Source organism: Aquarana catesbeiana, linkage group LG02 (assembly GCF_042186555.1).
Source record: "Aquarana catesbeiana isolate 2022-GZ linkage group LG02, ASM4218655v1, whole genome shotgun sequence".
NCBI classification, from domain to species: domain Eukaryota; kingdom Metazoa; phylum Chordata; class Amphibia; order Anura; family Ranidae; genus Aquarana; species Aquarana catesbeiana.
In genome coordinates, this window is record NC_133325.1 from 67,386,951 (window position 1) to 67,404,356 (window position 17,406).

General features: G+C 46.0%; 1 protein-coding gene across 1 annotated transcript in view; it reads left to right on the forward strand.

Annotated features, from left to right (window-relative positions):
- The window catches only part of HEPHL1 (hephaestin like 1), a 132,982-nt gene that overhangs the window by 94,066 nt on the left and 21,510 nt on the right, over positions 1–17,406 (forward strand). The window contains exons 11-14 of the mRNA XM_073613013.1: positions 2,257–2,469; positions 9,548–9,767; positions 10,746–10,885; positions 15,641–15,769. Of these exons, the coding sequence (XP_073469114.1) occupies positions 2,257–2,469; positions 9,548–9,767; positions 10,746–10,885; positions 15,641–15,769 (702 nt within the window). The remainder of the gene's footprint in view (positions 1–2,256; positions 2,470–9,547; positions 9,768–10,745; positions 10,886–15,640; positions 15,770–17,406) is intronic.

Below are 17,406 nucleotides of genomic sequence, written 5' to 3' on the forward strand. Positions count from 1 at the left end.
CCTCCTTATAAAAAAGAAATCAGATTTGTTTGACAACTTCTGTCTTTTATGAATCCATGCTGTCTGTTGCTTAAAATATTTTTTTCCAGCAAGAACTCATCTATGTGGTCTTTTATTAAACTCTCCAGTATCTTCCCGTCTATAGTTACTTGGTAAAGACTTTGTTCCCTTTTTAAATATAGGCACCACATTGGCCCCACGCCAATCCAGTGGTACCATTCCAGTCATTAATGAGTCCCTAAAAGTTAGATACAATGGCTTTGAAATTACAGTTACTTGTGTTCTCTCCCTCACAGTTCAGAAATCTCAGGCTGTAGGGCTGTCCCATTTCCTACTTGTGATTATTGCTGGTAACAGAACACACAAACACTAAATAAATTAAGTAAATGGGATTTTGCTGACCTGCATTTAGGGGCGTCAAACACAAGCAAACATCGCCCGTCAACATGAGCTCTATGGGCTTGTGCTGCTTGCTTGCATTTAAAGTGGTTGTAAATGTTCAGTTTTTGTACCTTCATGCATTCTATGCATGAAGGTAAAAAAACCTTCTCTGTGCAGCAGTCCCCCCAATACTTACTTAAGCCTAATCTCGATCCAGCGATGTGCATGAGAGCAGGGGCTCTCCCGGGTCTCTTCCTCCTCATTAGCTGAATCACAGCCAGTGAGCCAATGAGGAGAGAGTGGATGCAGGGCCAAGCAACGCTTCCTGTGGGAATGGATTGGGCTGCTTGCTGTGGGGGCACTTGGCAGGAGGGAGGGGCCAGGAGCACTGGCGTGGGACCCAAGAAGAGGAGGATCGGTGCTGATCTGTGCAGAACCACTATACAGAGCAGGTCAGTATGATATGTTTGTTATTTTTTTAAAAATCTGCCTTTTATATCACTTTAAACTCAATTTAAGACATGTAGGCAGGTATTAGTATCGTTTTTAGAGAGACCACTTCCCTGGTGATATTAGTGGGTGAAGTGCTGTGCCCTTTATATTCTGGTGTGGGTGGGGTTCTGAATGGAAGGTAGATGGGAGCTGGGTACCCTTCATCTACAGGGCTGTAACCTAGAGAGAAGTAGGCCTTCTGAGCCTAGACCCAGGGAGAGACTCCATGTAAGGACCTACAGTAGGGGGAATGATGGTAAAGCATTTGAGAAGATGGCTGGACTTTAGGAGTTTGTGTTGGTGGCACTCCCCTAGTGATATTAGTATGTGAAGTGCTGTGCCCTTTATATTCTGGTGTGGGTGCGGTTCTGGATGGAAGGTGGATGGGAGCTGGTTACCCTTGATCTACAGTATGTAGGTCTGTAACCTGGAGAGAAGTAGACATTCTGGGCCTAGACCCAGGGAGAGACTCCATGTGAGGACCCACAGTAGGGGGACAGATAGAAGAGCATATGGGAAGATGGCTGGACTTTAGGAGGCTGTGTTGGGGGCACTCAAGTGTTTTGCCCCGTAAACAAAGTGGAGATGCGAGGCTGTTGCCAAAATATACTTATATTGTTGTTCTTCAATAAATTGTTGAAAAAGCATCCTGTATGGACATCATTTAAGAAGGTAGGCTTTCTGGGCAGGATATCGAGTACTGTGGAAGGACTGGGCCTTAAGCCTGGAGAAAGTGTGACACAATATGGCCGATTTTCTCCTAAAGTCAGGTATGTGCATACGATATCCAATGAAGATGTGGGGCATTGCCCAGACCCTGACCAACTTGGCAGGAATTGGCGGCTAATCCAACTTGCTAACAGACGCTTCTATGATCACTCAGAATTCATTGAGAGGTAAAGTTGACCTCCTTCAGACTCTCATTTGATCTCTTTCCAAGCTTCATCATCTTGCTTCAAGCTGCTTCTGCTTTCCCATTGACATGAATGAGGGGAGAAGCAGTTCTTCAGCAAATAAAATCCCATCAACACAGGCACTTACCACTCCACTGCAGTCTGACAATGTCAGTTATCAGCCCTGAGCTCAGGCAGGAGACAATAGGGCCTTACAGCCTCACACTAGGCTGACACTTCTGCTCTGACAGAGAGAGAATACAGCTAAATAACAGCACACACATCCCTCCCTCATATTAAGTTGCATTATTAAAAAATGTAATTGTGGAGATTCAGATTCCTATGAATGGCCATTTCTCATTGGTTCTTTTTAATACAGGGTGAACAATGTAAAACAATCACAATAATAACATAGTAATTGCATGTAAGACTGAAAGGCTGAGTTTCATGATACTGATGAACGTTCCTTGTTCATTTTCTTCCTCTGCAGCTGTCAATGGTTACATGTATGGGAACCTGCCTGGCCTCATCATGTGTCAGGGGGACAATGTTTCATGGCATCTGCTTGGACTGGGCACAGAGGTAGACATACATAGCGTTCTTTTCCAGGGGAACATACTCAACTATGCTGGAACGAAGAGGGAGATCTTCACTGTGTTCCCACACTCGACGCTCACTGTGACTATGCAGGCCCATAACGCAGGTAATTGTCAAATATTTTCTTTGTCCAAGATGCAAAACTATTTTTATCCAGTGGAAAGTTTTCTCTATAAAAAGATCGTTGTAAAAATGTAGATATCTCTCTAGTAGAGGAAATGGAATCAGCAGTGTGGTGACCATATGTGTGCGCACAGGGTGCCAGATGTGGTTGAGCACACCCTAATCACCCTGCTTCCTGGCGCCCCCTGTCTCCCCCTTGCAGTGCTGCCAGCTTTCCTCCTCTCCCGCGCGCTGCTCTGGGGGATGTTTCAGGATGGATGAATGAACACAGTGAGTGACCTGTACCGATCGCTCTTGTGTTCATTCCCAACTGAAGCATAGTAAACGGTGTTTACTATGCTTCAGTTGTGAATGAAAAGGAAGCCGCTCAGCACAGCGCACTTCCCATTCAATCACTGTCCAGCACAGCTGAGGCTGCAGAGAAAGGGACAGGGGAAGCTCTGTCCTCAGTCTCTTTCTCTCTGTTTAGACCCTTGATATTTCACCAGAGCCCCCCAACAGGGCTCCTAAAAAGATTGTAAAAAAATAAAAAATAAAAAAAAAAAATGTAAAAATTAATTTTAAAAAAATATATTTTAAAAAAATAATAAAATTAAAAACTACTGACACTATCCACTGTCCTACTGACACCAATCTCTGCTCTACTAACACTGTCCACTGCTCTGCTGATATACACTTATGTGTGTTTGTGCTCTGGGGTGCACACCCTAATGCAGTAGGCTGCACACACCAATGGTGGTGATATTCAGTAGTAGGGCATGGAGCCAACAAGAAGAGGGAAGGCTTCAGAGCCGCACACCCTGAAAAGCACTGTCACCCTTCCCTTCTTTTGGTTGTCAGAACTGCAGGTTTATATATATATATATATATATATATATATATATATATATATATATATATATATATTTATTTATTTATTTGATATATATATATATATATATATATATATATATATTTATTTATTTGATATATCATAGGAAAATTTGCATTACTTTGCAAATCGTGTTGATATTTGTGGTGTAGCGATAGCAAACACCACCTTATTATTGTGCTTTCAATATCATGAAAAGTAAAGGGAAAAAAATCCCATCCCATAAAAAAAATAGGTAAAAATATGTGTGAACTATAGTGTACCTCCCCCACTGAAAAATGTTGCGGATCGAATCACATGTGTAAGTCCTCCAAAGAGCATTCGCTAGCTCTATTTTGGGGTAACGTGCATAACCCTCCAGACAGGGAAACAATATGTATCAATAGAAAAAACAAAAGCCATAAACCAAAATATGTTCTGCATATAAATTGGACGTGCATACTCCGGAACTATGAAACACCTTCCACATAAGTGTATTGCAGGTAAACGTGTTCTTTTTCCATATAGCAAAGAATGGTGCCCCCCCCCTCTCAAAACCGCACACGCAACAATTCCTTGACCCCTATTAATTAATTGGGTCAAAATGTGCTTATACGGTTGGTTATAACTTCAATCCTCTCTCCACTCCTCCACACAGACCATGCAGTGTAAATTAAAACAGTGGTCCCCAAGCTTTTTGGCACCAGGGACCGCTTTTGGTGTAGCCACTTTATTCAGGGCCCGGTGGGGGGTGACGTCGTATGGGGAAGGCGGGTGGTTCACGGAGTCTCACAACCCCCTCTGCACTGTAAAGGGGACTGCACCGTAATTCCGCGTACACACGATCGGATTTTCCGACGAGAAATGTTCGATGGGAGCTTGTTGTCGGAAATTCCGACCGTGTGTAGGCTCCATCAGACATTTTCCGTCGGAATTTCCGACAAACAAAATTTGAGATCTGGATCTCAAATTTTCCGACAACAAAATCCGTTGTCGTAAATTCCGATCATGTGTACACAATTCCGAGCACAAAGTTCCACGCATGCTCTGAATCAAGCAGAAGAGCCGCACTGGTAATTGAACTTCATTTTTCCTGGCTCGTCGTACGTGTTGTACGTCACCGCGTTCTTGATGTTCGGAATTTCCGACAAGATTTGTGTGACCGTGTGTATGCAAGACAAGTTTGAGCCAACATCCGTCAAAAAAAAAACCAATGGATTTTGTTGTCAAAATGTGCGATCGTGTATACGCGGAATAATGATTACAGTCCCCTTTATATCACACTGCCCCTTTTCAGTTATTTCCCCCATCACAGTCCTCCTATCAGCCATGGCCCCCCATCACAGTACTCCCTTCAGCCATGGCTCCCCCATCACAGTCCTCCCTGCAGTTATGGGTCCCCCATCACAGTCCTCCCTGCAGCCATGGCCCCCCATCACAGTCCTTCCTTCAGCTATGGCCCCCCATCACAGTCCTCCCTGCAGTCATGGCCCTCCCATCACAGTCCTCCCTGCAGTCATGGCCCTCCCATCACAGTCCTCCCTGCAGTCATGGCCCCCCATCACAGTCCTCCCTGCAGTCATGGGCCCCCCATCACAGTCCTCCCTGCAGTCATGGCCCTCCCATCACAGTCCTCCCTGCAGTCATGGCCCCCCATCACAGTCCTCCCTGCAGTCATGGCCCCCCATCACAATCCTCCCTTCAGTCATGGCTCCCCATCACAGTCCTCCCTGCAGTCATGGCCCTCCCATCACAGTCCTCCCTGCAGTCATGGCCCCCCATCACAGTCCTCCCTGCAGTCATGGCCCCCCATCACAGTCCTCCCTGCAGTCATGGGCCCCCCATCACAGTCCTCCCTGCAGTCATGGGCCCCCCATCACAGTCCTCCCTGCAGTCATGGGCCCCCCATCACAGTCCTCCCTGCAGTCATGGGCCCCCCATCACAGTCCTCCCTGCAGTCATGGGTCCCCCATCACAGTCCTCCCTGCAGTCATGGCCCCCCATCACAGTCCTCCCTTCAGTCATGACCCCCCATCACAGTTCTCCCTGCAGTCATGGCCCCCCATCACAGTTCTCCCTTCAGTCATGGGTCCCCCATCACAGTCCTCCCTGCAGTCATGGGTCCCCATCACAGTCCTCCCTGCAGTCATGGCCCCCCATCACAGTCCTCCCTTCAGTCATGACCCCCCATCACAGTTCTCCCTGCAGTCATGGCCCCCCATCACAGTTCTCCCTTCAGTCATGGCCCCCATCACAATCCTCCCTTCAGTCATGGCTCCCCATCACAGTCCTCCCTGCAGTCATGGCTCCCCATCACAGTCCTCCCTGCAGTCATGGCCCCCCATCACAGTCCTCCCTGCAGTCATGGCCCCCCATCACAGTCCTCCCTGCAGTCATGGCCCCCCATCACAGTCCTCCCTGCAGTTATGCACCCCTCCTTTCCCACTCCCCCTCCAATCACAGTCTTCCCTGCACAGTGCCCATTTTAATTTCTGCCTCCCCTGCAGCCTATGTCTATTCTCTCATGCTTCAGCAGGAGGTGAGCCTTGTCACGGACCGCGGTATAGTTAGCAGCCTGTGTGTATTCTGTCATTTCTCCCGAGCGGCCGCTGATGTCAGCCTATTAGCAAGACAGGGGGTGGTATGGCTGCAGATCATGACAGAGAGTGAAAGACTCTTCATAATAACAAGCGGGTATACCCTGCTTGTTAATATAAGTTTGGCAGCTCTCGCTCTCTATCACGATCTGCAGCCGTACCGCCCCCTGTCTTGCTATTGGGATGACATCGGCGGGCGCTCGGGAGAAATGACAGAATACACACAGGGCACACAGGCTGCTAACTATACTGCAGTCCGTGACAGGGCTCACCTCCTGCTCTGATGGCGGCCCGCTCGACAACAGGCCACAGACCGGTACCAATCCGTGGCCCGGAGGTTGACGACCCAGGAATCTTCCATAGTGTTATATCCTTTATTTGTATTAATAAAACCATAAAAATGCACTTACAGCATGTAAAAGACACTAGCACTTTAAGATCTCTATGTCCAGGTCCCTCCTGCATTCCCCGGACCGGGAGTGATGAAACAGGAAGTGACGCAATTTGCTAGAACCAACGCGTTTCATCATGACATCATCAGGAGTGGCTGAAATTCAATAGTAAGGTGGGGTTTGGTAGTGCTACAACTCAAATATCCTCAAGACAATTGTATATATCCTAATGCTGTAGGGTATATTACCTGGTGACAGTGGCTGCCCATAACACACCACGTATCCCATTGCACGGAAAGAGATATAATTCATAACTTTACAAATGTTGGACAAATAAACCATATATGTACTTCACTTGTGTATTTTGTTTTCTGGCGGAAGTTATTCCTTTAAAGCCCAATAAAATGTATGCTTAAAATCAGCTGAATAAACTCTGTGGGCTCAGAATAAAGGTTGTACAAAAGTCTATGGGCTCATTCACATGAGCGTTGGTCTCTGAAGAGCGATCCGCGTTTGAGGATAGTAGGCTTTGTATTGCCTCCTCAATGCCTGCTTTACCCCCTTGATCGCCAAACTAGAACGCCGCAACCATGTGCATTGCATGCAGTTGCAGTGACCTTGCAGAGAGGTCCCTGATAAAAACGGAAGGGGGTATGGTTTCTGCTGTGCCGCAGAGCAAAGCATCATAGTCAATGGATGTGTACACCCCCAGCTGCTGGCTCTGCAACTTAGGCGGGTAGCAGTTGGGGGGGGGGGGGCAATTAAAGCGTGGCTCAACCACAGGGTTTTACAGGCCCTTATCCGCTAGTGTGAACGAGTCCTAAGGCTAAGTATACATGTGCGCCAAGAACAGGCAATTCATTCATTTTTTAAAGCATCATGAATGCCTGTTACTGTAGCTGACAGCATAGTTTACACCAGGAGTCTCCAAGCTGTGGCCCGAGGGCCAAATGTGGCTCTTTGCTAGCCTTTAACTGGGCCTTGGGGCACTATTCCTCCCACTGATATGAGGCACTATTCCTTCCACTGACACCAACAATGGGGCACTATTTCTTCCACCGATACCAATCATGGGATACTATTCCTCCTACTAATAGGGGCACCACTCCTCCTCCTATTAAACACCAACCCTGAGGCCATATTTATTCTCACTGATGCCGGGCCTGTGCTCCCGCTGGCCACAATCTGGCCCCCCTAAAGTCTGAAGGACAAAAAATTGTCCCTTTGTTTGAAAAGTTTGGAGAAACCTGGTTTACACGTTTGCGTTCCATCATGCCAAAATGTATCCAGCATTTAGTGTTCAGCTGGCTTTACCGCTCTCCAAACGCCCATTCGTGCCAATGTAAACACCCTGCAAAGTCTTCACAAATGTGCTTATGGTGTTTGCCGCATGTTTGAGATGCCATTTAGAAAGCTTTACTAGCTGAGATGACAGTACAAGAATCCATGCATTAGAAAACCAACACAGTCAAAAACGCACCAAAAAAAAAAAGGGTTCTTTCAGCAATGGGCGTGTTAAGGGGCATGCATGGTATCCAAAATTTCAAAGCACATCTAAACAAGCCCTTACAGTTTTATTTTTGTAAGAAAGCACCCACTGTCAGAGTAAAAACATCCTTCCCAAAACCATCATGCTGCAGACAAGGACCGCTGAACTCTGTGTGAAAGCAGCGGCCTCTCTGCAGCAATCCAACGCTCCCCTCTTCCCCGTGTGTCAGATCTAGATCTGTGCAGTCGACAAAGCTCACGCTTCCTGCTGATTGCACTGGCTCATAAAGGGTTAAAGATGAACTCATCAGTAAAGATGAACTCATCAGTTTATTGCTTCTCCTTCATTGTCCAATCACAAACTTGGGGCAGGAAGGTTAAAGAAAATGTTACCCCCCAACATTTCATATTCCTGATATGTTGTTAAAAAAATATCCTGTTTTCTTTGTATTTCTTCCTTTGTGTGAAATATCTGGAGATCCTGCCAGTCCCCCTACTTTTCCATATTTCAAACTGACCATGCTAGGCATAGAAGCACAATCCTTCCCAGCGTGGTTAGTTTTCTGGCTGTGCTGGGTCTGCAGCCTGCCTGTTCTCCATTGGCCAAGACTTGTGCTGACACCCTCCCCGCCCCCACACCGAACCCGCACAGCTCCTCACTGGGAAGGTCAGTGTCCTGCTGTTTCTCTGTCTCTTGCTGATCCATCCCCTGCATCTTCACCCCCACACAGGTCATGTGATCACTTAAGATTAAATATATATATAGATCTATCTATCTAGATAGATAGATAGATAGATCTATAGATATATATCCATATAGATATATCTATAGATATATATCCATATAGATATATCTATATAGATATATTTATATATTACATTTTATTATTATTATTATTATAGTACCTTGGATTATGAGCATAATTCGTTCCAGAAGCATGGTTGTAATCCAAAGCACTCCTATATCAAAGTGAGTTTCCCCATAGGAATCAATAAAAACTCAGATAATTTGTTCCAGTGTCACTGCTATTGTATGCAGTACCGCATGTGGCCAGAGGTGAGGGGGCGCCAGAGACACTCGGAAACGCTCAGAGATGCTCAGAGACACTTGGAAAACCGAGTGTCTCTGAGCGTCTCTGTGCCTCTCAGAGTGGTCTTCGAGCGTCTCCGAGTGTTTCCGGCACCTCCCCACTTCTGGCCACATGCCCGTACTGCACACTTGAATCCTGCTCGTCTTGCGATACAACGCTTGCAAATCGAGTCAGGATTTAAAAAGAAAAAACGCTCATATTGCGAAACGCTCGTAGCAGCGTTACTCGCAATCCGAGGTTTTACTGTGTGTGTATGTGTGTATAATATATATATACACACACACACACACAAATGCTTTTCCTTGCATTTCTATTTTAAACATAATGGGTTGTTTTACAAGGTGAGAGTTCACATACTTTAACTGCAGTAGAAAAAAAGACTGCCTGTTCTGTGTAAATTTCAGGACTGGATGGACAGAAGTACAAATCCTTCCGTTTATGTATTAATATTGTGCATTTAGCGGTTTGCCTTTAGTTTTAGTTTTTAAAATATTTTTATAACAGGTATGTTAATCCTAGAAGTGCTATAGTGTTATTATCAAATCTGGCCCCCTGCATAGTTATTCTGTGTGGGCCGGTACTCTTCCCCCATTGAATTGAATGTGCCTGGTATAATCTCCTCCCCTCTGTGCTCCACTTCTAGGGGAATTTGAAGTGAGCTGTCATTTGATGGATCATCACAGGGATGGTATGAAAAATAAATATACGGTGCAGGTATGTGACAATTCCACGAGCCATGATGATGTCCAGTATGGCACCATGAGGACGTACTTCATTGCTGCGGAGGAGGTGGAGTGGGACTATAGCCCGGACAGGTCCTGGGAACTTGAAAAACATAGCATCAATGAAGATATGCATGAGAGGTATGAGACGCATAGGTCATTATTATATGTGATATATAGAAGTTATCCTGTCTGAGGGGTGAATAGCATTTCTGCTCTAGACCCATCAGCCATAGAACTGAACCCCAGGCAGTTCTACATATAAATATAAATATAAATATAAATATATATATATATATATATATATATATATATATATATATATATATATATATATATATATATATATATTTTTAATGCAAGCAGTGTAAGTACATGTATCTGACTTGGTATCAGCATCTTGAAGTCCCTGTAAAACAAGAGCTCAGACTGGAAGAGAGAAGCAGCACAAGGAGCCAGTCAGTTGTGTTGTAGTGCTCCTGTCCTAGCCAGAAACATGCTGATAGAAGGAGAGAGAAAAGTGACAGAGAGAGGAGCCCATCAGTGTTCTTCTTCTCTTCACTGTCCACTCACAGGCTGGGGACTGTTCCTTAACTGCAGCAGAGCTGTGCTGTGTGACAGGGCTATATTGGATAGTGTAATGGAGGGTTATAACCCCTTTCAGTTTTGTTTTTTTCCATCTGTGTCCTCTTGGGGACATTTACCACCATTTCCTGTCCCATAACCAAAACAGGAAGTGAGAGAAAATCCCTGAAAATTAAGGGAATCCCTTTTGGGCCCCTAGGTCACCAGAACTGATCGGATGAGGTGGAGAGATGGGGAGGTGATATCACTCTCCGCCTCAACCAATCAGAGATTGTTTTGCATTCATTAAGGCAAGGACTTGTTCTTGTGTTGGGACTGCGTTGGGGTGATGTTGCCCAACACAGCCCAATACTGCTGCTGTGAATGAGCTCCAAGCCAGAGCAAATAGCAATGATTGTGCACAAATTTCAAAAGCCCATATGGTCCAATCAGGTTAGTTGTCCGCTGTTGGTTTCTATGGGTTACAATACTTTGCACCCTGGTATAGCACTTCTACCTGCCTTATTGAATAAATCTTTAAATCTCCTTATGCAGCCCTGGAAACATTTTTCTGAGCTCTGATGGGGGCTTCATAGGATCAAAATACAAGAAAGTGGTTTACAGGGAATACACAGACGGACAGTTCACAGAGCGGAAGGAGAGGTGCGAGGAGGAGGAGCATCTGGAAATACTCGGTAAGATGTCAGTGAGTGGGGAAAGTTTTTAAAAACAATTTGGTCAATAACTGCAAAGGCTAGGAGGGTCATTCAGTAAGGGGGTGAAATGTGCACATATAGTAACCAATCATAATGTGACATTTTACTGTTCTTAGAATGGTAAAACTAACCCAAGATTAACCAATAGCAGTCAATGAGAGCCTTCCTTCATTTCCCTTCACCATAGAAAAAACAAACGTTGAAGTTTTGTTGATGTGAAAACTTTCTTCAGTTGTCATGCTTACCCGTAACACAGGTGGTCAGACACTATAGCTTCTGTGTTCTTTACCTATAGCAGTCCCCTTTCCCATAAGGCAAGCAGGCCTACTGATACTTGGTTGCCCCCAGGACTTATACAGAATGCTACAGTGCCTGGCCAGGGCATGCACAAACTGAGCAAAGCAAACGGGTACTTGCAGCTGGCAGACAGGCGAGGTTCAGAATCAGGCCCAGATTAAGAGCATCATGGGCCTGGTGCTAAGGATGTTGGTGGGCCTTTTTATGAAAATAAATAAAATGAAAACGCAAACAATTTTTTGTTAAATTTAAATTAAAGAGAGAGAGGGGGTGAGAGAGAGGGGGGGGGGGGTGAGAGACAGAGAGGGTGGTAGGGGGTGAGTGAGAGAACAGGGTGAAAGAGAGGGGATGAGAGAGAGAGAGGGGGGTGGGAGTGAGGGGGTGAGTCTGTGGGGGGCACAGCATAGTACATTACACGGGGGGGGGGTATAGCACAGTACATCACATGGTTGGCACAACACATTACATGGTGGATACATGGATACAGCACATTTAATGGCGGGCACAGCACATTACGTGGTTGGCACTGCCCAATACAGCACATTACAAGGTAGGCACAGTACATTATATGGTGGGCACAGCACATGACATGGTTAGTACTGCACAACACAACACATTGCATGGTGGGCACAGCACATGCACACAGTGGGCACAGGACCTTATATGGTGGGCACAGCACATGACATGGCAGGCACAGCTGAGCACATTACATGGTGGGCACTGGACATTACAAGTGGGCACTGCACAGAACATTATATGGTGGGCACAACACATTATATAGTGGGTACTGCACATAGCATGGTGGGCACTGCACAGCACATGACAAGGTGGGCACTGCATGACACAGCTCAGCACATTACATTGTGAGCACAGCACATTAAATGGTGGACACCACACAAGACATGATGAGCCCTGCACACCACATTCCATTGTGGGTACTGCACGGCACATGCCATGGTGGACAATGTACAGCACATTACATGGTGAGTACAGCATATTACATGGTAGGCACTGCATGGTGCAGCACATGACATGGTGGGCACAACACAGCACATGACATGGTGGGCACTGCACAGCAATTTACATGATGGGCACTGCACATGACATGGTGGGCACTGCATGACACAGCACATTACATGGTGGGTACAGCGCATTACATGGTGGGCACTGCATGACACAGCACATGACGTGGTGGGAACAGCGCATTACATGATGGGCACTGAATGGCACATAACATTACATGGTGGGCACAACACATTACATGGTGGGCACTGCATGGCATAGCACGTTTCATGGTGGGAAATGCAACTGCACATTACATGTTAGGAACTGCACATGACATGGTGGGCACTGTTGAACAGCACAGCACATTACACAGTGGGCACAACACACTACATGCTGGGCACAACACATGGCAGGGTGGGCACAGCATAGCACATGACATGGTGGGAAGTGCACATGACATGGTGGGCGCTGCACATTACACGGTGGGCACTGCACATTACATGGTGGGATCACTGTATGGCACAGCACATGACATGGTGGACACTGCAAATTACATAGCGGGCATTGCAAGGCACAGCCATGACATGGTGGGCATTGCACATGACATGGTTGGCACTGGATGGCACATCACATGACATGGTGGGCACTGCACATTACATGGTGGGCAATGCAGGGCACAGCACATGACATGGTGGGCAATGCAAGGCACAGCACATGACATGGTGGGCACTGCAAGGCACAGCATGACATAGTGGGCACTGCACATCACATGAAGGGCAATGCAATGCACAGCACATGACATGGTCAGCACAGCGCATTACATGGTGGGCACTGCAAGGCACATGACATGACATGGTGGGCACAGCACATTACATGGGGGGCACTGCAAGGCACATGACATGGTGGGCACAGCACATTACATGGGGGGCACTGCAAGGCACATGACATGGTGGGCACAGCGCATTACATGGTGGGCACTGAATGGCACATAACATTACATGGTGGGCACAACACATTACATGGTGGGCACTGCATGGCATAGCACGTTTCATGGTGGGAAATGCAACTGCACATTACATGTTAGGAACTGCACATGACATGGTGGGCACTGCAAGGCACAGCATGACATAGTGGGCACTGCACATCACATGAAGGGCAATGCAATGCACAGCACATGACATGGTCAGCACAGCGCATTACATGGTGGGCACTGCAATGTACAGCAAATGACATACTGGACACAGCACATTACATGGGGGGCACTGCAAGGCACATGACATGACATGGTGGGCACAGCACATTACATGGGGGGCACTGAACATTACATGGGGGCACTGCAAGGCACATGACATGACATGGTGGGCACAGCACATTACATGGGGGCACTGCAAGGCACATGACATGGTGGGCACAGAACATTACATGGGGGCACTGCAAGGCACATGACATGACATGGTGAGCACAGCACATTACATGGGGGGCACTGCAATGCACATGACATGGTGGGCACAGCACTTTACATAGTGGGCACTGCAATGCACATGACAGGACATGGTGGGCACAGCACATTACATAGTGGGCACTGCAATGCACATGACATGGTGGGCACAGCACATTACATGGGGGCACTGCAATGCACATTACATGGGGGGAAGCAGCAGTCTGTCCCCTAGCACAATAATTACACAACATCCCCCTAACAAATGTACTGACCTTATCATAACAGCATGGGAGATGTCCTTCCTCCCGGGCTCCTGCTGGTTAGGACATCAGCGCCCCTCCACCAGACATGGAGGATCTGTGTGAGTGGAACAGATCCTGTGATAGGAGACAAGCATCGGCAGAGACAGGACTCGGCTGCACTGACTTGTCTCCTCCATGTGTGCACAGAGGGCTCCTCTTCCTTCAGGAAGGCACACAGGAATTGACAAGCCACTTCCATGGGCCTATATTGAGGGAGGGGCCTGGAGCTGCAGCTCCAACAGCCCCTATGTTAATCCGGCCCTGTTCAGAATAGTCAGGGTCAATATCCGAATTCAAAAGGCAGAGTTCAGAGAATAGTTGATATCAGATCCAAGGTCATCAACGAGGTAATCCAATCTAGCAGAGCAGGGCAGAATTACAGGTAGCTTGATCAGGTATTACACACACACTATCACAAGCACGAGACTGCAAGCTTGGCTGGCTTACATCAGGTTTAGGGCTTGTTCACACTTGCCTAAATTTCTAATACTCAACAAACGCTCCTATAGCGTTTGTAGGGGCGTCAGACAGGCATCAATGAGCTTTAGTATGGGCATTAGACAGGCCCCGCAACCGCTCCGCAACTGCCTGCCAGAGCATTTGCGAGGCGTTACCATAGACTTGAATGGGAGGCATTGAAAGGCTTCAAACGCCTCCAATTTTGAAGCGAGGCGACGCTAACGCTTATGCCCTGTACACACGGTCGGATTTTCTGACGGAAAATGTGTGATAGGACCTTGTTGTCGGAAATTCCGACCATGTGTAGGCTCCATCACACATTTTCCATCGGATTTTCCGACACACAAAGTTTGAGAGCAGGCTATAAAATTTTCCGACAACAAAATCCGTTGTCGGAAATTCCGATCGTGTGTACACAAATCCGACGCACAAAGTGCCACGCATGCTCAGAATAAATAAAGAGATGAAAGCTATTGCCCACTGCCCCGTTTATAGTCCCAACGTACGTGTTTTACGTCACCGCGTTCAGAATGATCGGATTTTCTGACAACTTTGTGTGACCGTGTGTATGCAAGACAAGTTTGAGCCAACATCAGTCGGAAAAAATCCTAGGATTTTGTTGTCGGAATGTCCGACCGTGTGTACGGGGCATTAGAATGTAATGTGAACGTCCCCTGATTTGTAGTGTACAATCTCTGCTGCTGGTTGGTTTGATAGACACGTACTGTATATTGTAATTATTTTATTTATTTCAAGTATTTATATTATATAACAGTGACAGTTTACACAGCACTTTATATATGTGTATTGCACATTGACATCATTCCCTGCCCTCAAAGAGCTGACATTCCAAAGTCCCTATCTCACATGTACACATACACAAATCAGGGCCAATTCAAACAGGAGCCAATTGGCCTACCAGCATGACTTTGGAGTATGAGAGGAATCCAAAGTACCCAGAGAAAATCCACACAAGCACAGGAAGCACATGCAAACTCCATGCAGGTAGTATTGTGGTTGGGATTCGAACCAACAACCCTAGTGCTGCCGGGTTCTGTCACCTGTAGGTAAAGTAATTGAAAATGTTATTTGTGCAAATGGAAATTCCCCTGAACTGCCCCAAAATAAAGTTTCATAAACCTGATTACCTTTCATAACTTAAAGACTGTTGGTTTTAAAGCAGTAACCTCTTGAGAGTGACTGTTATGTATTTTTTTGTATATAATTTAGGTCCATTCATTCGGGCCGAGGTTGGAGACAGTATATTGATCGTATTGAAAAACAAAGCCACGCATCCACATTCTATTTACGGACATGGCGTTCAGATGGGCAGTTATCTTGTTGAACCTACTCAGCCAGGTGAGTAAATAAGTGATCACCGAGGGCCTCATTTCTCTGAGAGTTGTCTGTTACCTAATCAAATCATGTTCAAATCTGCAGACCAAACACTGGGAACCTGCTGCTCCTACTGCTAAATAGGTCACCTTGTGATATTCAGTACAATAAGGCTTTAGATTTTTATAGTATCCTGTCTGGACGGAAAAGGTACAGCAAATAAAAGCACAATCTGTTCCTTATCGTGATGGACCTACCTTTAGACTATGAGAAGAACCTTAGTCCTCCCTCCAAGGCATGTATCTTACCTGTCCATGACCCCTCGCTACCTCCACTCATTGTCAGTACAGGCAGTCCCTGCCTTAGGAACGCCCAACGTAAGAAGGACTCCTACTTACAAACGGCCTCAATGCCGGCTGCTTGTGCTCTACGCTGGTCCTGGATACCTTCGAGCAGCTATCTTGCCACATTCCACACTGCAGTACTTCATGTACTGCATGTACCCTCATCCTCCAGCTTCCAGTTATGGTGGTGCTCATGATCTCCCATATGTGACAGTGCTTGGGTCTGAGTGGACAGTCATCATTCTTGAACAGTGTGGGTGCCATGACATCATCCCCTCAAACTTGGACAACCAGTTCTAGGACAAGCTACATCAGAACTTAAGGCAAAAAAATCAAATTGGATGCAGCTGCTGTTTGGCTGGCGATTTTCAACCTGGCTCTTTTTTTAATTTCATCAGATTCATTAGCGACCAAATGGAATGCGCTCCATATATGGGCAGCTTAAAAGAGGAATGTAATCTTTACTGAGTTGTGCTAACAGTGATTGATGTCCATAATAAATCAATTAAATGTCAACAAATATGCAAATTATAAATGAAATAAAATCCACCACTGTAAAAATATGATCCTCAGTGACACCGCCACCACCAAAAGCAGAAATGCTTGCTTACCAGCTCATATTGACGTCAGCACGTCGCTCCTCCACGCATCCAGGGTGGAGCGATGTGCTGACATCACCGCAATCGCAGTTTTGACACTGATACAATGTAAGTGTAACATTTAATACATTTTAAAATAAAGTGTTAACCATTTTACGTTGTGTGGAGCTTTTTGTGTTCTGGGATACCCCTATGACATTGTTGCCATGAAGATTGATGTCCGAGCCATATGAGGACCTTTATATGCTGTAAAGACCCCATCTGGGTATTAAGCCTTAAGTATGATTGACCTCCTGTAATAAGAGGTCAATATGAGCTGGTAAGCAAGCATTTCTGCTTTTGGTGGTGGCGGTGTCACTGAGGATCATATTTTTACGGTGGTGGATGGTGACCACTTTCAATCAAGGACTCTACTATTTCATCACATGTGGATTCTATTTTATTTATAATTTGTTTTATTTAATTCCAATTTTTGACAGTTGATTCAATATGGACACCAATCACTGTTAGCTCAACTCAGTAAAGATTATAAGATTTGAACTGTGTATATCTCACAGAAGAGAAATAGTAGTAAGTCATTAACCACTTCAGCCTTGGACCATTTGGCTGGCCAAAGACCAGAGCACTTTTTGCAATTCGGCCCTGCGTCGCTTTAACTGACAATTCCGCGGTCGTGCGACGTTGCTCCCAAACAAAATTGACATCCTTTTTTTTCCAC